This window comes from Pagrus major, chromosome 16, assembly GCF_040436345.1.
Source record: "Pagrus major chromosome 16, Pma_NU_1.0".
Classification (NCBI taxonomy): Eukaryota; Metazoa; Chordata; class Actinopteri; order Spariformes; family Sparidae; genus Pagrus; species Pagrus major.
Genome location: NC_133230.1, coordinates 3,181,163 through 3,206,912, shown reverse-complemented (window position 1 = coordinate 3,206,912; position 25,750 = coordinate 3,181,163). Strand labels below are relative to the sequence as shown.

The 25,750-nt window shown below is 41.2% G+C and overlaps 1 protein-coding gene across 20 annotated transcripts in view; it reads right to left on the bottom strand.

Moving 5' to 3' along the window:
* mark3a (MAP/microtubule affinity-regulating kinase 3a) overlaps positions 1–25,750 on the bottom strand; it is a 50,233-nt gene that overhangs the window by 1,303 nt on the left and 23,180 nt on the right. Inside the window, exons 8-19 of one of the 20 annotated variants that reach the window (XM_073483771.1) lie at positions 23,621–23,857; positions 23,303–23,443; positions 20,720–20,819; positions 16,434–16,546; positions 16,088–16,235; positions 15,116–15,333; positions 14,736–14,839; positions 11,152–11,424; positions 9,346–9,372; positions 5,039–5,118; positions 4,762–4,809; positions 2,031–2,075 (exon numbers count right to left, since the gene is read on the bottom strand). In XM_073483771.1, coding sequence (XP_073339872.1) covers positions 4,763–4,809; positions 5,039–5,118; positions 9,346–9,372; positions 11,152–11,424; positions 14,736–14,839; positions 15,116–15,333; positions 16,088–16,235; positions 16,434–16,546; positions 20,720–20,819; positions 23,303–23,443; positions 23,621–23,857 — 1,488 coding nt within the window. In that variant the 3' untranslated portion in view covers positions 2,031–2,075; position 4,762. Of the gene's footprint in view, positions 1–2,030; positions 2,076–4,761; positions 5,119–9,345; positions 9,373–11,151; positions 11,425–14,735; positions 14,840–15,115; positions 15,334–16,087; positions 16,236–16,433; positions 16,547–20,719; positions 20,820–23,302; positions 23,444–23,620; positions 23,858–25,750 lie in introns of those variants that run through there. The other 19 variants (XM_073483769.1, XR_012180198.1, XM_073483758.1 and 16 more) reach the window with 19 other exon arrangements.

Genomic DNA, 25,750 nt, shown 5'->3' with positions numbered 1-25,750 from the left:
GGCTAAAATACACGTTCATCCTCTTTGCTGTCGTGCCATTTATCCACCTCGACTGTTTTGGTGTGAGATGCAGAGTTTTAAAGATGTCCGCCTTCTTTGTTACAGAAGGGAACAAGATGGCGCTCAGCACACATCATGACCCAGTTACTCAGGATAATCCACAGAAGTCGTTATGAGCAGTTTCCTGCAGGAACTATTTTCTCTCCGTATCACCGAGCAGGAGGAAACATGCATCAGTAGGTCTGTGGATTGTCTTGGTTGACTGAGTCATGATTTCTGTGAAGAGACACTGTTATGGAGTTTATTAAATGTATTTTTTTTGGCACCACAAGTCCGGCGCCATCTTGTTCCAGTATATACGAGAGAAGGCAGACATCTTTAAAACCTGGCAACTCGCACCAAAACGATCTGGATGGATAAATAACACGACAGAGGCGAAGGAAAAATATGGGTTTTGATTTTGAGGTATACAAATTAATACGTCTCCTGCATTAATGTGCACGTTCAGGTTTTACTGGACTATTTCTTGACCAGCTTCTCTTCTGACTGAGCAAGAAAGCGAATAAGCAAAATTCCCAAAATGTCGAACTACTCCTTTAAACAATATCCAGCTTGTAGCCGGCGTTTGTTTCCACCAGGACACATTCTGGCCCCAGTTTGTACGTCTCATGTATCATCATTACATTCAAGTCACAGAGCTCGGCATTAGTTTGAATAAAACCAGGACGCCTGATGATTTTCTGAAGGTTTTTCCAGATTCCTTAAAAACTCTTAATGATCTGGATGATGACTTTTGACCTGTTTTTAAATTTTCTGGTTTCTTTGTTTGCTTACGTGGTACAAATTGGCATTAAATGATGAACTACCAAGTAAATCTGTTCACACTGATGTTACTTACATCAATTAAAAGATAAATTGTGTGTTTACTGGATGACATTGACAATTAGCAAAAATCTGGTATGCTCGTTAACTGTTACGACACAAAGATACTCCACTTTCTATTCATTTATTTATCATTTATTCATACAAAACATTGTGTCGATACTTTTTTGGTGCTGTTTTTATTTATCTATGAAAAGATTAAAAAAAAGATAAATTCGAGGTTGTCCGAGTTAATGTAAAATTAATCAAATTCAGTTAATTTCAGCTTTGTTGCCATGGAAAATAGGTGTTTAGGTCGCCAAAAAATAATAAATATATGTACAGATTAGGGCTTCACGATATCAGATTGTCACTACATGATTATCGTGTCCACAGAAATTCAAGATGTCAATATTATCGTGATATCTCGCAATCAAATCTATCTTTAACTTTGTGTGTTTGGTCAGTAAATTACTCTCAAAACTGTAAAACACAAACAAAAGATGCACAAAGCTGAACGTCTTCACTGGATTATTCACACAATATCATCATGTGTGTGTTTTTTATTGACACAATATCAATATTAAAGTTTTTAATATCATGGTTATTGTGAAAATCGTGATATTGCAACAACCCTAACACAGATAAGAAAATAGAAATGTGAACCTGAAGTTTAAGAAGAACTCAGAATATGCTAAACTTATATATATATCATGTAATAAGAGGAATTATATTTTTATTGAGTCGTTGAGTATTTTTTTGGGAAAACCTTCAGAACAGTTCTTTTTAAAAGTCCGTAAATATCTCCCGTACGATCTCTGTGACTGTGAATATAATGTAAACTGGGGTTAGACATCCATGCTGCAGTTTTTTGGGGGCATTAGGAGCATTTTCCAGCTTGACAAGAATACAAATATGCCATGCTAACAGAGCAGCACACGAGCACAGTGCCATGCAAACATAAACTTTAAAAAAAAACAAAACAAGGCGTAACACTCAAAGGGTTCAAGGCTCAAATACAACACACCAAACACATCCAGACATCCCATGAGAAACAAAGCAGAGAGGGGTTCCTAAGCAAGCGGGTGGAGCACCTTGAGACTGCAGACGAGGACAACCTGAAGCCTACTTTAATAAAAGAGGGGGACCGACACATTAAATGACCTCACCTTGAGCCCTCAAGTCTCCCGTTTCTCTCAAACTCGGTTGAGACTCTGAGGCGCATGAGAAGATCAGACAGGGAGGAGGAAAAAAGAAGAAAAAAAAAAAAGATGTGGATTGTGCACGACAGAATAAAATAATCTCAGATCATTTCCAGTAAAAAAAAAAAAAGAGAATATGTGTGATAAGAAGGAGAAGCGACATCGACGAGAAACCACCACCGAAAAAACACAAAGATGGAAGATTTGACTTCCGGTGAAAGAATCATGAGAAGAAAATAAAAAAAGACAAAACAAGTGATGAATGTTCAGACTGCGATCCCAAACTGAAACCAAGCGTTCATAGATGGAGACAAAGAAAAAGATGTTTTGAACACACAGCAGGACGGAGATGCAGCTCATGAACTAGTGTGAGAGTGTCGACCCAAAACCAGCAGAACCACAACATCAACGACAGCCTGCAGGTCGGATTCAGGTGGGACGGGAGGTGATGGTGCAGAAGCACGACAGGAGTCTTCGACTACGTTTTTGGCTTCATATTTACTGTTTTTATTGCAATTTTATTGTTTCTCGCCTACGATATTTAACTTCTACTTCTTTCCTTCAAAAAGCTCTCAGACTGCATCTTTATCTGCCTTTATTTGGTGGTTTAACGCAGGGCAGGGGAATGTGGATAAAATCAAAGTTATAAGTAAGCAAATATATTCATAAACATGTTAAAATGTTGCATAACGGTTCAATATCTAAGCTAAAAGTCAATTTAATGTAAAACTCTGGAGGAGTTTGTGCTTTCAGGTGATTTCCTGGGTGGATGGAGTTTGTTTAATGTGAAGGAAGACCATGAGATGTGGTTAAAAGCTCCAGAAGAAGCGAGGCGCTGACTTATACTATATTTCCAGATCATAAAATCTTACTCGCCTTTTCGTCTTCCATTGATAGAAATCATATCCAAAATAAACCTAAAATATGCAAAAGAAACCGTAATTTAACATCTAATTTTTTTATGTTTTGGTTTTCTGTGATTTATATTGCGACAAGAAATAATTGGGGTGATTGGGTTTCTTGTATTTCCGAGTCTGGATCTTGATCTGAAGCACTTCATTAAATAAAAGTTATTTTCAGTTCTTTAAACACCGGGAAGAAAAACTACTCCCACAAACAAAACTGGGCCACATGAACACAGAAAACTTTTCTGGGTTGAAGCAGATGGGAAACATGAAGCTGGGTGAAACTCCGGCTCTAAAAATAAAAACCCAACGTTCCCCGACAACGATTTGTTCCTGTGACTGAAGCGGCGACATGTTCAACAACTCAGCAGAAGTCTATTCTTGTTTTTCAGTTAGATAAAGCTGAGCTGCGGAGGAACTGTGTCAACGTGTGAACGCTCGACAGGCTCGTCAGCCAGAAGCCACCGAGGAAACTTTACAGGCCTTTCAGTCAGAGTTGTTCCCACAGTCGTCTACCGATAAGTCACGTGATGACGGCCATTTAACTTTAAATTTAAGCAATATTTGCTGTTAAAACTAGAAACTAAAGCGTTGAGTTGATTTGATTTTGTTTCATGATTAAATAAGCCGAAGCTTTGGAAGAGGAAAGATGTTTCTAATCGTCACAGGGTTCGTTTCTCTCGTCTTTAAAACGTTTAAGACAATTAAAAACCTATTTTAACGCTCGCTTTAATTTTTTACGTTCTTAAAAAGGCATGATGTTGATAAAGATAGCTTAGCTTAGCATAAAGACTGGAAACCCCCATATCTGCACGTCACATCTAGAGCGGCAAGGAGCGATTCTTGTCTTGATCTATGAATTGTTTTGTCAATTAAATGTAAAAAAATGTTAAGATATTAATCACAACGTCTTTAAATCGCTTCTTTTCTCCCACCGACAGTCCAAAACCCAATGACTCTACATTGAGCGGCATAAATGACGAAGATAAACGGTAAATCTTCACATTTCACCAGCAAATGTTTGACAATAGCTGGCGAGAGAGACTATTTTTGGCGATATTTAATATTTACATGATTTATGAATCAGTGCGATAAAGTTTTTTGACGCTTCAGATATTTAATTTGCTTAACGAGGCAGAAACACAGACTTCTGTTTGGTTTTTCCTCATAAACTGGATTTCCTGACGACTTAAATCAACATAACTGAGATGACTTTTGTCCGCGATCGCTCAATTTTTGCCAGATTGCAAGAAAATAATAATTTTCCTCGAGACGACAAACTAACAGAGAGCAGCTGTGTTTCTTTTCAGAGGAGGTGTTAATGTGCGTCTGTGTTCATCTGCTCTTCACAGTGACTCACGAGGACAGGAAACCAGTCTCCCTGAACGACTACAAACAAAAGAAAAATGTCTGACTCTAACAGAAGATTAGATTGAAAAGCAAATAAGCAGTAAGCTCCCTGCTCCTCTGACAGGACGGGTTCCCAGCATGCACTGCAGCCTGGAGAACAGAAAAACAGGACGGGTGGAGGAGGAAGTGACTCCCGAAACTCCCCGACAGCTCAAGAGACTCGACAACAAGAGGACAAGTGAACAGACAGGACTGACAGCAGGTCCTGGGTCGGTCAGAGAGGCTGTGAAGATCACAAGACCGAGGGGAGGGGGGAGGGGTGAGGGTAGGAGGGTGAGAGGGGTGAGGGCAAGAGGGGAGGAGGGTGAGGTCCTCCACATAACTGACACTCAAGACTTTGGTCTGAGAAGAGAGAGATTGAGGGATTTGAAACAGCCCCTTACTCTAGATCTTCATCTTCCTACAACTCTCTATATCTTCTGCTCGAGAATCTGAAAGAAAAAACGGGAATCTGAAAAAACGGCGACTTTTTCTTCAATGGACACATGACAAGAAAGAAAGAGAGAGGGAAAGAATATTATAAAATGTATGACATGAGGACAGGCCAAAAAAGAAGAGTAAAAACATGGAAGGATGATGAGAAGGAAGGAAGGAAGGAAGGAAGGAAGCAAGGAAGGAAGGAAGGACAGGCTGATAGAGACTGGAGGGCAGAAGACTTACTAAGGGTCTTTCCTCCCTGGGTAGAAGGGATGGCAGGCCCTGTTTTGGCCGTCTGCCGTTTGGCCGGGTCAATACTGACCCTGAGCAGAGAGGAAGAGCAGCAAGAGGTCAAAGGTTAAAGGACACAGGAAGGTTAGGAAGACAAAAAACACACAAACTGTGAGGAGTGGAGGAGGAGGAGGGAGGTGACTGAACCTAAAAACGTCCTGAGGAGGAGGAAGATGATAAAAAACTTGTTGGTTAAGTCCCGAGACGTGATGATGAGGACTTCTGGCACGTGAAATGTACGAAGGATTGAAAGTGACACAACGTGGCAGAAGATCATCAGACGAGTCAGAAGTATAACTGAATTAATCGTTAAATATTGTGAGTTAAATAATTAAAAATCAGAGAAAAACGTAAAGATTTCATATTTTATTTTAACCTCCAATCGGCTGGGTTGAGCTAAATGCTAACATCAGCATGCTAACGTGCTCAATAACAACGTGAACACGCTGACGTGTAGCCGGTATTGATAAGATGCTCAAAATTACAGCAACATAAGATTAAAATCCAAAATAATCTAATAGTCTAATAATAAAAGTGTCTAAAAAGGAGTAAATGCTGACATTTCAGTGCCAAATAGAAATTAAGATAAATTAATCAAACTATAATAAACTAAAACAGAAAAGGTAAGTAATGACATTGAGAAGTAATAAAAGGTGATGTTGCACCTGATTTTGTCAAATCTATTAGTTAATCAACAGAAAACTAAATTAGCAACAATTATAATGAGTCATATTTCAGATTTCAGCTTCTCAAAAGTGTTTTTCTTTTAATTTTTCTCTTTTTATTACACTATAAAATAATTTATCTTTGGGTTTTTGCACCGTTACGTCATCTCGGGGTCTGAAAAACTGCAAATAAAAAGGAGCTGAAAAACAAAACAAGCAACTGAATGACTAAAACAGGCAGTTAAGTAACAAAATAAACAGATTGAAGGTTAAATAAACACATTTTAACTCTTAATTTCTAATTATTCAACTAACAGTCTTATTTATTGATCTTCTCAGGTGTATTTCTGACTCGTCCGATCACCTTTCACTCCATTTTGTCTCTACAGAAATGAGGACAAACACAAAAAAGCAAAGTGAGGTGATCATAGTGAGGATGATGACAGATGACACCAGAGTTCACCGACTCGACTCTCTGGATGATGAAGACGCCAGAGGCAGAAGGACTGTCCACCAATCAGCCACCAGAGGGCAGCGCAGAGCCTTGAGACGGCTCCCTGCGAGGGCCACAAAGCTCCTCCACTGCTCAGAGAAGCCGACGGCGGCTGGTTCAGTTTGACCACAACTAACTAATCACTTAAAAAGATCTAGTTCAGGAATCAATCAGACCTGCGGGGTTTTATTCTGGCGTCCTGGGCCGATGTCAGGTCAGTTTCACAGCCTCCTCTACAAAACACCGACCCTCCAATAAAAAGGGAGCGAGGAGCTGAAACTGACCCGACTCCCTCAGACAACCAGACATATTAAATGTGATTCATGCTTGAAAGAGGAGAAATGTCTGTTCTGGATCTCTTGAAAGGGTTAAAAGAGTTATATTTGTTTTTAAAGAATTATTTTAATCAGTCGGACATTTTGTTAAAGGATACGTTCACATTCTTTCAAGTCCATCCGTTTATAACACCTTGAAAATGTCACCGGTTGGTGTATTTGTTCTCGCTTTAAGGTGGTTCGTTCTTAAAGAAATGTCAGTAAGTGACAGAAGACAAAATACAGTTTGTGTTCGAGAAGGGATAATTCATTTTTCTTGCCCATTAATCGGCCACACGATCGCCCAAAAAATAATATATATATATTTTTGTATAACATACAGAGCGATAAAACATTTCTTTATCATTTTTGTGAGCAAAATGAGCTGAATTTCTTCTGCTTTTGGGCCGACTGTCAGATAAAACAAGCCACTACATACACAACAGGCGTTTATCCTGCTATTTTAACGATTCATTTAGAAAATTATCGTCAAAAATCAAAGTTGAGACAAATCTAGAAGTAAATAGGTTTATAAAATAGAATAATATACACCAAATACAACAAAATGAGGAAAAATAGCACCTAATAATGAACTGGAAACTGCTTTAAAAATAACAGGATGGATTTTGTCTCTATCAACACCACTGTATCTGCTTTAAGAAGGGATCTCTTGTACATAAAATGATTTAAATGTCGTATTAAGACAGACTTGAAAAAATGTGAATCCATCTTTTATGTACCTTGAAATTAAAATAGTTTTTAGCTATTCATGAGTTAAAATGAACTGTATTTGTTAAAAACTTGTGCAAAGTTGATTATTTTTCATGTTTTATACTTTCTATTTACAGTTTTATTCCTCTTTTACATCTGGATGTTGTTTTGAATCTATAGCTGATCGTAACCGATCAATGCGTTCAAGGAAAACAACCTCTGAGTCTGACACCACCCTGCTGAAGGCCAGACAGCCTCACACAGCTCTGAAAGTTAGAAACCAAAAGCCCAGAAATCCTGAACGCCAACCGATCCCAAAAACAAAAAACAGAAAGTTGCAAAAAAAAAAGGGACAAAAGAATCGACCGACAGGCCTTCGAGAAGATATTTACTTTAACTTAAGTTCCTACAGCTGTAAGGACAGATCAACCCAAGCCCTCCACACACAACAATCTATACAAAATGTCTGCTTTACAAAAAGAAAAACACTTATTTATTTAGCTCTTTGAGGCCCAAACATTTCCTCGTCTGTCTGACAACAGGAAGAAATCTCATTCATGGTGATTTCTTCTGTTCTGACAGCCGCAAGAAATCACATCTGGGCCAGAGAGAGTTAAAAAAAATCCTGTTTTTGTGGTGAATAAATGCAGCAGGGTAACGTTTAAGGCACCGTCTTAAATGTGCAGCTTCAACAGCAGAGAGAGAGAAAGAGTTCAGTCGTTAACAACAATCACTGTGGTGAGAAAAACAAACCACGATCAATGGCAGCTGGAAGAAGCGACCCCATGCAGGCATTGGCAATTGATTAGTGGCAAAGCTGCTTTGTTGTTGCTGTTGGTTAAATCGACTGATTGTTCAAGGAGTTCTGGTTCTGCTCTCCCAATCAGCCGTTATCCACTCAGACCAACCACAGCCACACCGGGTACGTTTACACACACAGAAACGCCAGTTTGAACCAGATTAATGCAGAACTCCAGCCGATCAAACGATCATTTGGATTCATAATCAGGCCTACGTCAATAAATCTTCAGAGAACGATGCTTTAATCTGGATTATATATAATTTTTTTGTTAACTTTCACTTGATCTGGTTGCGTTAAATCCCTCTAAGAAGGAAGAGTCTGACACTTTGGAGAGTACGCTTATTCCTGGTGAGACGATTCATAACGCTCAGCCAGCAGCTAGTTAGCTTAGCTTAGCATAACGACTGGAAACAAGGGGAAACAGCTAGCCTAACAACTCCAAATCCTCCACACCTGCATGTCACACTAACGGCTGCAACTAATGACTAATTATCTAACTAATTTTCATTATCGATTAATTGAGAAAATGCTGATCACAATGTCCAAAACCCAAAAACTCTTCATTTACGGTCAGAAATGACAAAGAAAAGCAGCGAATCTTCACGTTTAAGAGGCAGAAACCAGACAATGTTTGACATTTTTGCCTGAAAAGTGACTGAGACAACATGTCGATTATAAAAAATAGTTGGTGAAGGTTTCTGGAGAATTTAAGTGACCATCAACAACTGATACTAACCGAGTAATACCGTGATATTTTTGAGGTTCTTGTACCGTGAAAATATCCGATCATCGCAGCTCTTCTCCAGGTAAGACAGTGAACAAGTTCACCCCACCCCTCATTAAAGAAAATAAAGTTATCAGTTATCACGTTGCTGTAACGCACCTGATAACCCCTGGCTAGCTGTTTCCCCTTGCTTCCAGTGTTTATGCTAAGCTAGCTCCAGCCTCATATTACCGTACAGACATGAGAATCAATCTTCTCATGTAACTCTCAAGAAAGTGAAAAGCGTATTTCCCAGAGTGTCACACACTTCCTTTAACAATTAAGAAAAAGCCCCATTGACCAATTAGATGTTATCTAATCTGATCACATTAATCTGATTATGAACTGCGTGCATGTAAATGTACCCAGAGAGTCTTTTTGTTCTGCTAAGCGGTGTGTTAGTTCAGTGCCAGCAGCCCCACGCGTCTGTAGAGTCTCAGAGGAAGTTTTTCAGTGAGATTGTTTTTCGTTATTTTTGGCACAGAGCGAAAAGGCAGTACAGGAGTCCTACCTTTTGGTAAACCTGAATGACATGTTTCTACAACAGAATCAGACAAAGAAACAGTGAAAATGGTGAAGGAGGAGTGAGAGGAGGAGGAGGAGGAGGAGGAAGAGGAGGAGGAGGAAGAAGGGGAGGGATAGAGGGAGGAAGGAAGGGAGAGAGGAGTCTGAATGAGTGAACAAAAATGGGGTGATTGGAATCATCAACAGTGGAGGGGAAGATTAATTTGTTCATCGATTATCAAATGATTTCAATTCCTCATTTTAGGTCAGTCATTGCAGGAGGGATTCCCGTCGCTGGCCTGGCTGCCACGTCCAGAGCCTCTTCATGCAGACAAAATGTGTCTCAATAAATCAGGACCGCGACTGACGATTATGTTCAGGGTCTGCGGATTATTTTCCTGAAGCAAGTGGTGGGAGAAGTACTCGGTGAAAATAACCCACGTTCTAGAAATACTCTGTTATAAAGTAAAGTCCTGCATTCAAACGTCTACTTGAGTAAAACTAGAAAAGTGTCGTCTCATTCCTCAGGCAGTCGTGTTTTCTTCTGCAATCCATGTCAAGACAAGTCGAGTCGAGTCCTCAGTTAATGCGAGTTAAGTCCCAAGTCAAGTCACTTTTTCCTCCCTAATTATATCCTCATTATGATGTCACACTGCATTTAACCTCTGACCTTTTGGATATCAAATATCGTTAGACATTTGTGTAAAATGTTGTTGTAATCATCGTATGGATTCTTGAGTTACGTCCAAAAATGCAATTACCTCGATGTGTTCACGAAAACCACGACAATGAATGAAATCTGTATTACAGTTTTGATATTCAGTGAAATAAATGTAATCAAATAAAAAGAAATAACTTGTTTAAACTATAACTCACACACCAGACAAATAAAGACTAAAAATTGAAACTAATAAACAAAATGAACACACAGAAGTCATTCGAGTCATCGTGTCTCAAGTCACGTCCAAGTCGATGTGCGTCTGGATCAATAAAGTTTCATCTCATCCTACAATAATACATCATCATCATTTATTTCTTGATTTAATGTTTTATTAATCTGAATGTGCAACTCTTTAAGGTGAGGTAAAGTGCTCGAGTACTTTTCCACCACCGCCCAAAGTTTAGTCTTCAGATGTTTCTAAACACCTTTAGATGTTGAAGAAAAGCTGCCAATACTGACATCTGAGAAGCTGCTTTGTTTGATTTTTGCTCGGTAAAATAACTTCATTGATTATCAAAACAGCTGATTGTTTCAACTGGAGTTCTCTGGTTTTGCTTGTGCTGACAGAAACCACGTGAATTTCATCTACTAATATTTAAAGTTCAGGCGCTGCATGAAAAGATCTCTTCATCGCTCTTCTGCCAGAAAATGATCAGCAGACATCTTTAATGAATGACAGGACTGAAAGTATCTTTCTTGGACCATAAACAATATTGCAAATTTCATTAAAAGAGGTCAAATCGTGGCTCGTTCAGAGTGTTTCAGCTCTCCGTGGCAGGCATCCAGGCAGCGACGGATAAACAATTTAGGCTTAAGAATAAATCACATCGTACAGGACAGTGAAGTGTTTCCCCCCAGCATGTAATTTATCATCCTAACTCTACAAGGCACTGTGTTGATTGGCTTCTAATTCGAACAGACAGAGTCACAGGAGATTAAACTGTACAGAGCCGGGCTGGAGTCTCTCCGCTTTCTAATTCGGTCTCACATAAATGATTATTTCAGAGTGAATTTAAAAACGGACTGAGCAGAAAGAGGGCTAAACTCCAGCCCCTCGGTGTTAAACTTGACGTGAGGTGTCTCCTCTCCTACCTGCGGGTGAGTTTGGAGGTCAGTTTGGAGAAAAGGTTGCTGGTTCCACGGCTGCGGGTCTGAGAGAGAGGGGTGGCATCGTGGGAGAGGGTGGGCGAGGCCGGCGGCCCGTTGTACGTGGCCGTGCGGCGGTCCCTCAGCTGGCCGCCGTGGAAGGTGCTGCGGCTGGCGGTGCCTCGCGGGAAGCGCAGTCGGTCGGGTGTGGTGGCGTTGGCGATGCTGTGGATGGACGCCACCGGGTTCCTCTGGGTGCCGGGCGACACGGCGACGCTGCTGAGGTGGAGGAAGGAGGAAGAGAGGAAACGGATCCAATTAAATTTCAACTTCAAAAACAAAAGGTTTAAAGTTTTTCCACTGCAGACTGAACCAGAACCCTGGCAGCTAATATCTGTCTTTTAATATTTGTGTTCAATAAGTGTGTTATGGACGCCGCCAATTTTTGCATGATTCAAGGGTCCGGGACAAACGACTGCGATGGAAAAACTCTTTAAAACTTCATCACATTTCCCTCCTCATCTTTAAAATGTCAGTGCTCGTTATTCCTACATGGATTTCTAAAGCGGCCATGGATCTTTACTGAATGAGTCTTGCATGTTAAGATGTCAACAGGGTAGGAAATTAAATCTAAAAATGAGACTGAACAAAATCAAAATCCCTCTGATCCGTCCGTTACACTTGTGTTTAGGTTAAAACTAATTTCCTATCTTAGCAAACAAACTTCTCTCTTGATCTTACATCTTATGCCGCAGGAATCTGGAATAAATCAGGTCTTTTTGTTGCTCGTCTATTTTATATATATGATATTTAATTGGATGCCACAAAGGAAAATCTGTCTCCAAAGTGGTATATGTCTTTAATTCCCGCTCTCGTGTATAACTGCATCGTAACAGTAAGATTAAAGCTGGATCGCACCAACAGCTATTTTTTTTTAAACCAGATTAAATCGTGCTGCACCAAACTATAAAAATAGAAGAATGAGCTTTTAAGACCGGTTTAAATTCAATTCTTCAGTTATGTTTATTCTTTGAAGCTAGATTTAATTTAGTTCTGTTGCGGTTTGTGTTGAAAACTCGGCTCTGATGGCTCCTGGGTCACTGTCAAGCTAAAGACCCCAGAGGGTCGACCGTAGACCCTCCCGAGCTCTTTCATACAGAAGGAAATAGTTTTCTGATTTGCTAAAATAGCTCCTTGACCACTGGAAAAAAGATTCTGCTCTGCTAACAAGCTATAGCTGATGTAACAGGACCAAGACATCAAATCAAAGTCAGTGTGGGCGATTTTTTTGGCATAAATTCACCAGCCAAAGTTCATTTACAGAAGGAAAAAAAACTAAGGTTTACCAGCCCTCAGCTGATGTTAATTTCCCACCCTGAACATCAAGCCTCTTAACGTGAACAATGAGAAGAGTGTCCCTGATCAGCTAAAACAAAAAACAGACGATGGTCGGAGGGTGCTTGGGGCAGCAGGGTGGAGCTCGGCCATCGTGTCGGACACCAGCAGGTGAGGGGATCCAGACGGAGAAGATCAGGGGTCAGAGTTTAGAGCAGAGGATGGAGGAGAGACCAGGAGCAGAGCTGTGAGCGTTTGTTATTGCAAAATGTCGGCAGCGGAGACAGAGAGGTCCTCCGGTTCATGGCTGGCAGAGGGATGATGCAAACACGGAAAAATATTATCACACACAGAGTTTCAGGCCTCGTTCGTCAACGTGTGGCAGCTTGATTCCAGTGTGAGGATACATATTTTTCTCGACTTGTGCCTCCACTTTTATCAGTTGTCTGAAATCAACTCCCACCAGGTTGCAAGAGCAGGCAAAGTCTGTATCTGCTGGATGAGCAGCAGGAGTCTGATACAGTGATAGAAAACCACCCATGATGGTTAAAACCTGATAACTTAAACAGCTTATGTTGTTTTAAGTTTCCTCTGCGCGTCTGCTGCGACCACGTCATCACTCCCTGCACATTATTCACAATAATTGCATTTAAATTTGAAGTCAGTGGTGAGCATCGACTCGAGACCAAAAGATTTACTTACGTACATTTTCCACTAAGATTAAATTCAGACATCTTCCAAAGCTTTAGCTTTTGAAACATTTCACTGATGAAAGGCTGATTTAACATGTTTTGATGAAGCAGACTTCTCAGTAACGATAATAAGAGCCCTCTGCAGGAGCTACGCTCCCAGTAAGTTGGTTTTTAGTTTATGGGGTAAAAGTCAAGCGGTTTGTTAAGCCTGTGATGAAGCCAGTGAAGACTTTTCTTCTGCTGGGCTGCAACTAACGGTTATTTGAATGTTAATTTATTTAAATTATTTAATTAAAATTGAGTAAAATGTCGATCAGTGTTTCCAAGATGACGTCCTCTGATGTCTTGCTTGTCCACAACCCAAAGATATTCAGTTTACTGTCATAGAGGAGGAAAGAAACTAGAAAATATTCACATCTAAGAGGCTGGAATCAGGCTAGTCAGGCTGCTTTTTTAATAACTTAACATTAATTGATTACTTGATTGACTTTCTGTAAGATTTGTACACAACACAAGTAATCCCACATTTTGAACTATGTGTGTTCTCCGCTCCATCATCCATCATTAATTCGACTGAAGTCTTTTCCTTTCCCTGCTCGTTCCTGATGAGCGCAGATTTCAGACGCTGACAACAAAAACAAGTTGGCCGCACACTCTCCTTACTGTTGTCTGCAGGAAATGGTGTCCATGGTTTAGTTGTGGGGTTACAGAGTGTGAAGCTGGCTGGATGTGTGGGTTAGCGAAGGGGCCAAACAGGGGCTGAGACATGAGAGGAGACAGACAGGGGTGGTTTGGAGGCCCTGCCGTCTTACTTGGGCGTGCAGTAGTCCAGAGCGTAGTAGGAGTGGGGCAGCGTGGCCCAGCCCGCCTGGCAAACGTACAACGGGCCGACGGTTTGATACCTCAGCCGCACCGAACTGGACGAGGCACCGAACGCAGCGGCCGCAAAGGCAGAGGAGGGGCTAGTGGCACAAGCCATCTCAGTCATGCTGGTCATGCCACAACGAAAAAAAACACCGCCCCACCCACCGAAAACCACAAACACACAGGTAGAAATGAAGAATAAGAAGATGAGAAAAAGGGAACGTAAATACAAGAAAAGAAAAGAAGAAATAGAAAGAAAATAACGGAATGAAACAACGGAAATCTTTTCTTCTGATCCTGTCTGGATTTTCTTTCAGCAGTAAAAAGGGGAGTGTGGAAGGCTGACACTGATATTTTTGTAGATATTTATATTTACTAGCTTTGAATTTGGCCACATTTGTGTTCATAATGAGGTGTTTTCCATTCTTGTTGGGTAGAAAAAGCTCTAAAACAGCATTCAGATAAAAAAAAAAACTGGCAAAGAAAAGCACTGACTGATGGTTAAACAATAAAAAATAAACATAGTGGGTAAAGGCTCAGTACTCTGTCTTAAAATGCTCTTGAACAAAAAGGGAATGATCTTTTGTGTGTGTTTTCTGTCCACTGACTCAAACCCAGATTCTTCTCTTGGTGCTGATGCAGGTTTTATGTTTTTTTCATGATGAAACCAGGTCAAAGACAACAAACATCCTCTCTCACCTGTTCTCCTTCCCGTTGGGGATGACGGAGAGGCGGTCCGTGTTGTTTCTGTCGCTGCAGACGTACGTGTTCCTCCTGGTCATACCTGCCGACGCAGTGTTATTCTGTAGAGAAACGGACATGACACCATGTAAATACGGCCGTTTAAAACTTACATGATTATAAAACATGACAATTCATTGTTTGATGTTAAAAATAACATCGTGAGGATTATAACCCCGATCTCGGGAGAAGTTGGGACGCTGTGCAAAATTTAAAATGCAGTCATTTGCTCGTCGTTTATTTCTGCTCTGCAAGAAGGAATTAATCCACTGTTTTCCTGATAAACTGACTATTCATTGATTTTGATGAGCTCGGCTGTTCTTTTCTTATTAACTCACGCTCGGGCCGGTGGTGGCGCCTTTCCTGCGGTCGGGGATGTCGGCCTTGTTGGGGTTGTTGGCGTTGCCCAGCAGAGGGCTGGCGGGTGGAGCCCCGCGGCTGCCCGGGGTGCTGGGTTTACGCAGCTGGACTCCACTTTCCTCCTTGGCGCTGTTCTCGGCTGTGGTGGTCTGACTCCTCTTTGGATGAGACATCCCTGGAGGGACGTTCTGACCGACTACGGAGAGAAAAAAAAACAGACACAGAAGTGTGACGGGTGAGTCAAAGATGTTGTTTGTACCTCTGGCAAAAAGACGTTTTAAATGAAGTGTTTTTACATGTGGAGAATATCTGACACTGACTAAAAGCGACTGAGGACACAATCAAGAGCACATGAAGGTATTTTTAAGGAAGTAGGCTGATTTAGTTCATAGTTGAAAAAAGATATCACTCTCCTGTCTGCGTTTAAATGCAAAAATAATGAGGCTGAGGCCATTTCCCCCCTAAAACAGAGCTGTGGTTTTACGGTTTCCAGCTTCTCAGAGGTGAACATGTACGAATTAGCGTCTGTTTAGTTGTTGACCTGTGTCACCTGAAGTGCCACGGCTTTCTTTAAAAGTACAGTGAACGGTGGCTGTGAATCGCCGTGTTAGAGCCGGAGCTTAAAGCTGCTCAGTGTAGCCATGCAAGCTGCAGCTCTAACAGAGAGGAAGCCGTAAAAACGGGAGGTTATTGACAAAGCATTATATCACAGCGGACAGCACTGAGCTGTGCAAATAAGCTAAAGGTTAAAGTGCCTCCACCGTGTGACTGGTCTGATTTAACTGCTTTTATCAGCCTGACAACAAGCTACTGAAAGAAACTGAACTTTGTTAGGAGGGAAAAGCACAGCGGGCACAGACGGCGGCCACATTCACAGAGTTTTAATGGTTGATATTTTGTTTTCAGATGTGATCAGAGCAGAAAGAAACAAACTGGTGCGTCGTCCTCACCTTGTTCGCTGTAACGTCTCTGTTTGTGGTTGGAGGAGACGCTCCTCTGGACTTTGAGGTGTGAGGGCGACTGGCCGTTGAGCTCGCTGTTGGGTCTGGGTTTGGCCAGAGACAGGTTGCTGCTGGAGGCCGACTCGGTGGGCTCCAGCTGGGAGGCAAACAGACAAATAACAGGTTCATGTCCCACCTTCACACTAGAGAACCAGGCAGCGTGAATAAACAAGGCTTTTCTAGGCGTAGTTCGTCGGAAGTTGGTGGTACAGGTTACACATGGCTGGAGAAGAAGAAGTAGAGTTTGCAAACTGGAAACAAAACCAAAACCAGTTTCAAAACCAAAGGTTTGTACCTCGGAGGCCTTCCTGCCCAGCAGCAGGTAGGTGGCTGTGATCTCGTCATACTTCATCTTGGCCAGAGACTCCTGGATCTCCTCCAGGTTGAAGCCCATCCCGACCATCACATCTGCACAAAGCAAGACACAAAACACGGCTCATTAAATACTACAGTCACCAATTTTGAAAAAACTGCCGCCTGATTTCGGGGAAATCAAAAGTTGGAAATCTAAAGAACATGTAAGAAATCTTTCTAAAACTAGGAAACGCCTCAAAAGCATCTCGGTGTACATTTTCTACGAACACGCTCACAGGCAATGTGACTTATTTAGCAGAATAAGGAGCAACAATATAGACGAGATATCCAACAGCATATGGCAGATTATTAATGTTTCATGTGAAATTCTCTGTCTGGCCTTTTGCAGACGCTGCTCAGTGATTATTACACGAAGGGTGAAGCAGGAATCGTGTTCGAGAGGTGAGGAAATCAGAAACAATCAGTACTTTTCCTTCTCTCTGGTTCTGCCTCGATCAATCAGAAGCAGGCAGAGTGTTACAGAGCACACACACACACACAGAGACACACACACACACGTGACTATGACGCACCGCCTCCCCATCGTCCAGCTCACGTTTGTAGCAGCATGTCAGGTGAAGCAGAGCGGAGTTTCCTGCTGCAGCAACATTTATCCCTGCGAGTGTGTTTCCCTCCCCCAACATGCATTATATGAAGGCTTTCCATCCTTTCATCCCGACGCTACGCCGCCCATTAATTTTTAATAGCCACTCTTCTATCTGAAACACGTCGGAGAACACTTCTAATCAAAGCACAGGCAGCACTGGCTTCTCAGTAAAAGGTGTTAAGATGAGTCACGAGCTCCGCTGACGGTGCTCTGATTTCCCGACGGCAACGGCTCCGCCGGGCTCGTTTTCACCAGGAGATCCACCTCATCTCGAGATCAAACTCTGAATACATTCAGAGGGTGATGTTTTTAAAATTTTAACAAACATCTGTTCCTGCAGCCCTAAAGCTCTTTTGAGCTGTGTGAGGAAGAGACGCTTCAATGGGATGTTAACAGTAAAGAGCGTGTGAGCGTCAGAGCATCTCAGTATTTTTAGCGAACGTTAGCTTCTAAAATAAAACGTCTTGTCCTTGGAGCAGATTGCTTTATGTGGACAGCAGTTAGAGTCTCTGCTCTGTACGTTCATTACTCCTAAAAGGGACATAACATCTGAAATATTATATCAGTAATGTCATAAATACATATCAGATGGTTTAAAATGTGATTTAATATGAGTGTTTTATTACTTTAAGACAATAGATGTTAAAAATATAGACAGTAGAGTCACACCATGTTGTTAACGTTCTTAACAACCAACAAGAAACTGAATATATATTTAATCTATAAAACAGTAACTCCTTTACATTGTTTATCATCCAGAGAGCGCCGACGTTCATCCTGCGCTCACAATGTTGTGAAATAAAATAATTAAAGGAGTTTCTCTTGTCGATGTGTGATCACTTAAATAAAAATGAATGTTGTCCGATATTTTATCATATTGTTTTATTTTACGTGTCTTTAATCCGACTTTCTGACACTTGAAACGTTTGTATTAGTGTCTCGTACCTCTCGTATATCTTTTTATATATTTTATGCTTTTATTTGTTTGTGAAGCACTTTGAACTGCATTTTAAAGTATGAAAGGTTATTAATAAAAATATGATTAAAATGTATTATTATTTGTCCAATATTGGTATTTTTCAATTTCACAATGTGTATTTTTAAAGCAGTGGAATAAAACATGAGCTCATTAACATTTATGCGTTTGATGTAGCGTCATTACGCATTTCAAAACAGCGCCGCCATCTTTGCTGCAGCTGCGACCTCGTTGTTCTCCAAACACTATCAAGGATTTGACATCTACATCACCATGAGCGTGACGACACAGGCATGATTACAGTGTCAATATTTTTGTTTTACAACTTTCCAAACAGATATTTCTTCACCAGTTTCTGCTCAATGATGCTTTGGATGACTTGCAACCTGCAACTGTATCTGCTTTAAGAAGCCCAAACCTTTGCTGTTGACACCTTTTAAGCAAAAAAAACTCCATGTTTACCGTTTTCAAAATACCACAAACTCTGTAAATGCAAATAAATTATCCTGTCCGACAGAATTTCCTTGACGTCAGGGAGAGAAAAAGCCTCTCGGGCTGCGTTCTGATCATCACGTCACACTGAAAGTCTCCGCTGAAAGCCGTGCTAATGCCATTATGTTCGGTTGGTTTACAGCTCTCCTGTGCACGTTTTTTACTGACTGACATCTTCTAATTTAGTCGAATTAATTCTTTCCACACCGACGTGGAGTAATCCAGCCTGGCAGACGTGACAAATCTCAGTAAACTAATAAAGAAAACACCCACGTCATGATTTTTTTAAAAAAAAGAATCTGTCTTCTATACCTGGAAACTTTAATCGTGTTCGACCTGCAGGGAAACATCGAGCTTCTTGGGAAACCGGCTGAAACGTCAGACTGAGGGTGAGAAACGAGCCCTGCCTCTGTAACCAGGCAGAATCTGAGATAACCATCTTTCATCATCCATGTCCTCACTCTCTCTCTCTCACTGTGTCTCCTGCTCCCCCTCAACACGGCTGCTTCCTTCTTCTCCTCGAGTTGTTTATCGTCAAAGTAAATAATAACGGATGTTTTTATTTTCCTTTCTGGAAACGTTGGTTAAAGCTTTATTCTGACGTGACAGAAAGAGGAACGACGCCCGTGTGATGTTTGACAGCTGATGTTAAAATTAAAAGTCATGTTATCCAGGAAGTTTTCCGTTCTCCCACAGGAGAAGCATCAGATTTTAAAACCTTAAACTTTACAGACTGAGCTGACATGAGAAGAATCTCCTCGATGCATACAGCCGAGCGATTATTTTCATTTTGGATTAATCTGTTGATGATTTAATGTCAAATAAAAAGAGTAAAAAAAGTCGGAAAAGAACTAAAGTCATCCTCAAAAGTCCACAAACCAGACGTACTCTCACAGAAGACTAAGAAAAGGGGATTTAATTCAGCCTGGACAGACCGGGGGTGGGGAATTTTGACATTAATGGTTTAAAAAAATGTCTCACTGTTAATCTAGTTGCAGGAAGAGCTGCAACGATTAGTTGGACGATTGAAAAGAAAGAAAATGAACCAACTATTTTTCAAGCAAAAATGTCAAACACTGTCTGCTTCCAGCTTCTTAAATGTGAAGATTTGCTGTTTTCTTTGTCGTTTATGACAGTAAATGAAGAGTCTTTGGGTTTTGGACCGTTAGTTGAAGACGTTTGTTTATTGAATTTCGATTTTGAGGTTTTCTGTTCTTTAATTTTTGTTCTTATATGTTTGAACACTTTAATTTCACGGTTTGTTTCTTTTTTTTTTTAGTGCTCAAAATAAAAATATCTCAATCAAACCAAAAAAGAAATAAAGGACATGATTAGGAGAATAATCTTTATATTCTACTGTCTAAAAATATAATCTGCAGATTAATCAATTATGAAAATAGCCATTAGCTGCGGTCCTGGCTGCAGATCAATTATCTGATTCGATTGGTCGACATATTGTTGCAGCTTTTATCTCCTCGACAGCTTATTTTTTGGTTAAATAAGTTCTGCTGCAGCCTTTTTTGTGTTAATCTGATCGTTTTCTATTGTTACCACGCCCGACTCTGAGATTACCATTGTGACTTTTACGTAAAAGTGACTCACATCCCTCCTGAAGTCACGACTGTTTAAATCATTTTTGCAGTGGGAGACACGATCTCCCCTAAAATATCTTTTCATTTGGGAGAATGTTTACGTAAGGTTTTATATGCATTATTAAAGGATTCAGGGATTCCTCTGCAAGATTGAGACATCTCCTCTCTCCTGCTTTCTTTCTCCTGCACTCACTGGGTAACTGGGAGTTTGCACCGGCACATGTGCACCGACAGCCAACCTCAGCTGCTCTTACGTAAGAGCTCCCCCTCGTTTACAGCTTTCATCCAGGGCACGATGGGGAGGCTTCTCTCTCTCTGTCGCGCTCTCCCTCTCTCCATCTCCACTCTTTAGTCGCATGCAGCAGCACAGCTCGTGTTTATTTATTCATCCTCATGTTTCATCTTTTCTTTAAAGCCTCTTCAGCACTGAAATAATGAGCCCGAGTCTGTGGAGCTCTTCGTTTTACGCCTCAGACATTTTCTCACCATCAAAGACACCATATAGTTTTACTGTAATAGATGGGAAGGACAATATTTGACTCGGTGTGATGTTTTTTTACCTATTCTCTTCTGGTCCGTGATGTCCAGCTCAGGTTCAGTGTAAGGCTTGAGCTCGTCCTCTTCAAATCCTGCGTTGATCCATCGATCCTTCATGATTTGCTGCAAAAGCAAAGTGAGACAATTAGAGCCCGAAAGACACGAGAAAGAAAGATTTCGAGGCCGGTAGCAGTATTACATATTAATAATATGCATTTTTACACGTTTTCTGGAATATTGAGGATGAAAGTAACCAGATTTTTAGGTATATAAGTATTAGAGATGGACGAACGCGAAAAAATAACGTCTCCGGACACGGCTGTTGCCAGCTTGGAGGCAAAACAATTAACACGTTAGAGGCTCTGGTGCACGACTAAGTAACAGCGACAGAGTCTCAATGACCTCAAACATTTCTCTGACATCGATTTATAAGCCTGTCCTGCTCTACAGACGATGACGCAAACTTAGAGAACAAGGATGAGTTTATACTTTTATATCCAAAGTGGTTTTAACTTATAGCTTTCTGTATGAAAGGATTTCACACGTCATATCACCACCGCAAAACGTGGATGGTTGTATTAAACACGATCAGACGGCATTGTGCTTTAATTATACTCCTCATAGAAACTGTGGTTTTTGTGGGCGAGGAGGTTTGCCTTGTTAGATGTGTGTTACTGAAAAGCAGCAACACACAGTCTTTCTTTAACTTGTTTCATGTCGTCCTCACTATCAACAATCTCCGCTCGCAGTAGTACTATAAATCAAACGTAAGATTGACATTTATGAGACCAGCTACATGTACATCCCCTTTATTCCCTCCGAACAACCTATAAAGGAACATCGAAGGTTAATTTTTAACTGGTGCTCTTTAAATAAAAGGCAGAAGATGACAATGAACATACTGCGTGTTGTATCCTTTCACTGTAACATCCATATTGTGCTGCGTCTCATCTGTTTGCACCTTTTGTTTTAATTTGCAGCTGATCAATCGCTCTCTGGGGTTTTAATAACGACAGAGCCAAACTAATTATCACTGATCAGGCTCTGATGCAACCAGGCCTTCTGCTATAAACCAGGGCAATCATGTGTCATCTGAGGCCAACACATGTGACCCTCCGAGTCGAGCCAACAGCGTTTTGTTAAAAATCACTTATATTTAGCTCGACGGAAAGGAAGGAGACGCATAAGAGAAAGAAAAAAAAAGATTCCTGCTCTCCAAAAGCAAATAAAAGATGGAAAGCATCTCTTTAATTAAACACAACACGTCCTTTAAAGCTGATCCAGTTTAGAGTTTTGTGCCAAAAATACTCCTCAAGAAACAACGTTTTATATGTTAATGATATGCTGTCGGGTGTCAGGCAGAGCTGCACGATTCCAGCTAGAAAAAGACGATCATTAACCGTTTCTGACAACGCGATCAGCGGTCTGATTGATCTGTGGAACAATTCTCTCGCCGTCCTTTCTGCCTCTGACATCAAACACAACTATTTTTAATCTCCGCAGATGCTCCAAGGGAAATGAAATGTCTAAATATTTTTGTCCACTTATGAATCGTGGAAAATGAAAGAATGATTTGCGGTTCAGGACATTTTGACACAGTTTGACCTTTAGCAGGACAGACTTTGTTAACACTGGCAGTCTCCGGCAACAAACCAAAACACGTTGTCTATTATACTGCAGTAATAGACACTTATCGTGATCTTTGCTGCTAATTTATGTTGACTTTAGTTCATAAAAAACTATGACAAAGACTTAACTTGACTACCAATCGCTTGTTGAGGGAAATATCGTTCTTTTTACTTCACTACATTTATCTTAGAGCTCCAAATTTTACATAGAAAGCACGCTAGCCTCTGAAATGTGGTGCTTTTAGACGTATATGCCGACTCCATGTTGGTCCTTTTTTAGGTTCTTAAAACGCGTAGTGCTTGCTTGGAAGATTTGAGCTCGGAGGTGGAAGATTATGCCGTTTTATCATTATTCAACCTTCATTTACAGGCATGCTATGCAGGATTTGTCAGTTATTGTTTGTAAATTTGTCTACTCCGCAGCTTAACGAGGGATTCAAAGAGAGCAGCAGTCACCGTGTGAGCTACAGCGAAGGAAGAGAGCGAGCATTTGTAATATTGGAGAAGTGCAGCAGTGTAACATCGACATTTTCCTAACTTGGCCAAAGAAAAAAGGATTTGGGACTAGCTAGTTTTGGCCACAAATTGTGATCTCGGCCACGAATAACCTCTTTAAACACGGTTTCCCACTTATACTCCACTGTTCTTTCTATCACGTTCAGATCGGCTTAACGCTGTGAGGTACCGTCGACTCATAGATAAAAAGGCGGAGAAGTGAACAAGAAAGACAATTTTGGTACAAAACAAGAATGACGATGCATTATTCATGGTTGCAACATCAGAAAGGAGGAGGAGAGTGTGGGCCGGCGCACACAGAAAACAGGACACCGTGGGTGTCAGAGAAGATGATGCAGGAGGGGATGCAGGAGCCGAGAGGAGGGGAAGGGGGGTTTTGTTGGAGAGGTGGAGGATAGATGGCATTCTCCGATGGTGCAGACGTGCTGTGGGAGTGTGTTAAGAATTGAGAGGTATATTTACATTTTCTGCGTCCTCCCTCACCTCGAGAGTACCCCGCTTGGACGGGTTGAGCACCAGGAAGCGTTTGAGGAGGTTCTCACAGTCTGTGGACATGTAGAAAGGGATGCGGTACTTCCCTCTGAGCACACGCTCCCGCAGCTCCTGCAGAGAACGAGGACGACGAACAGGAAGTCAACAAAACACTTCACAATGCGATGAGTCACATTCTGGATAATGAACACTCTGGGAAATCAACAAATGGATGTAAATGCAATTAAATAACATCAGCTCATAAGACACACTAAGAATAGCATCCGGACATCATCAGCTCCGTCCTACCTTGAGGTTCTGTCCATCGAAGGGCAGCGAGCCGCTGACCAGCGTGTACAGGATGACCCCCAGACTCCAGACGTCCACCTCCGGCCCGTCGTACTTCTTCCCCTGGAAAAGCTCCGGTGCTGCGTACGGCGGAGAACCGCAGAACGTGTCCAGCTTGTTGCCCATAGTGAACTCGTTACTGAAGCCAAAATCTGCGATCTTGATGTTCATGTCTGCGTCGAGCAGCAGGTTCTCAGCCTGAGTACGAACACATGAAGGTCAGAAGTTGTGATGCGTTTTACCTTCAAAACATCGAACTAAGAAGTTATATTATATTTTTTTCTGTAAAGGTAACACAAACAAGAGCCAACAGCCAGGCTAGCTGTTTTCCTTTGTTTCAAGTCTTTATGCTAAGCTAAGCTAACTGGCTTCAGAGTGGCTTTAATGTTCTCATCTGACTCTTGAAGCAAGCGAATAAGAGCATTTCTCAAAATGAGGAAATATTATTTAGTGTATAAAATGCCAGGAAATAGTGAAAAATGCTCATTACAGGGAAAAGCAGCACATCTTTTGTTATTTCTGGTGGACAAAGGACTATGAATGCTCTAATTTTACCAGACATTCAATAGACTACCATTGTTTTGTTTGCTGCGAGTGAAACAAATGTACCAGCCATCATTAGCGTGATGGCCGGGTGCTAATTTTGTGCCTCGACTAAATCACATCGAGTTTCTGCTGCTTTACCAACTGATTTTATAATTTCTGCTCATATTCATATTGATTGAGTGATCTGGTTTGATATAGTCTGACCTAATGCAACTGAACATCTACTTTGTGAATGAAAATGTTCAAACAAAGACCGAGGACTTCGACTCAAACATCTGCTCGGTGCTCACAAGCAGCTGTAGGCGAAAACACTAATTAGGAAGCTGAAGCAAAAGAGAGCAGAGAAAAGACTGAACCGTCATCCTGAGCTGCTTTCAGCTGCAGGAGGAGTAAACAACACTCACTACACCGAGACTGACCATCAACAACAACGACAAAAGAAAGACTCAGTGAGTGACAGCAGAGTCAAGAATGTGTCAGACGAGGCCGAGGGATCACGGTTCATTCGCTGGTTAAAATTTAACCTCCATCACACCTGTGACGTATGGACGCCTGCCCTCTTTACACACAGGGACAAACACACACGTGTATCCTCTGCAAACATAGTGCAGACAGAAGAGACCGCTCTCACATCTCCCTGCTCATGGATCATTCATGAAGCTCTACAGAGGAAACAGTTTAGACGTGCAGGAAGATACACGGACCTCTCTTCGTCGAGCGACTCCCACTGAGATAAAAATACAGACGCATCAATATTTATACTCTGAGAAGTGGAAGCACGTCACGGCTGCGAAGTGGAGGAGGTCCATTTACACTACAACGGGTGGTGTGGTGCTGAACATGTGCGCAGTTTAGAGGGTCCGCCTACTGTCACGTAATGATACGTTTTAACGGTGGAAGTAGGGCTGAGGAGAAAGTCAGAAAAAGGCAGAGCGGAGCCTCATTAGCAGCATATGCTGCATTTTGCAGTCAGATGTGGTGTGTGTGAGTCGTCAGAGGGAATATGGGAGTTAAGAGGAGAGTCATAAAACACGTAACACTGACGTCAGCGCAACACTCTGACCTTTTCTGTCCGATATGAGTCAGCCGTAATTAGCCTCAAAAGTAGAGACGCTTTGCTAATTTAAACTCTTCGCAGGGATATAATGATTAACATGGATACAGCGATTACGGTGTGTTGATGTTAGTTGCAGAGTGCAAATTACCATCTTAAATATCAGGTTTTCATGCAGAAAATCTCAAGACATTTTATTTTATACGACCCCGTATATATCATAATGGAGGACAGAGGTGTGCAACTAAAAGGAGATTACTTGGTTTTTGGTTTGTTTGATTCTGTCATAAACTACCTCGATATATATAAATACACATATATTAAGAAGAAAACCAAAACAAAAAGGACACAAATTTAATCCAACATGGCACCCAGACATGCAGAATCCAACTAGGGCGGGGCCTCAAATTATATATGTCGATATTTTTGAAATGTCTCCGTGAAACGTGCATGTATGTACCAGATAAAAACATCCAGTATGGTTCATATTT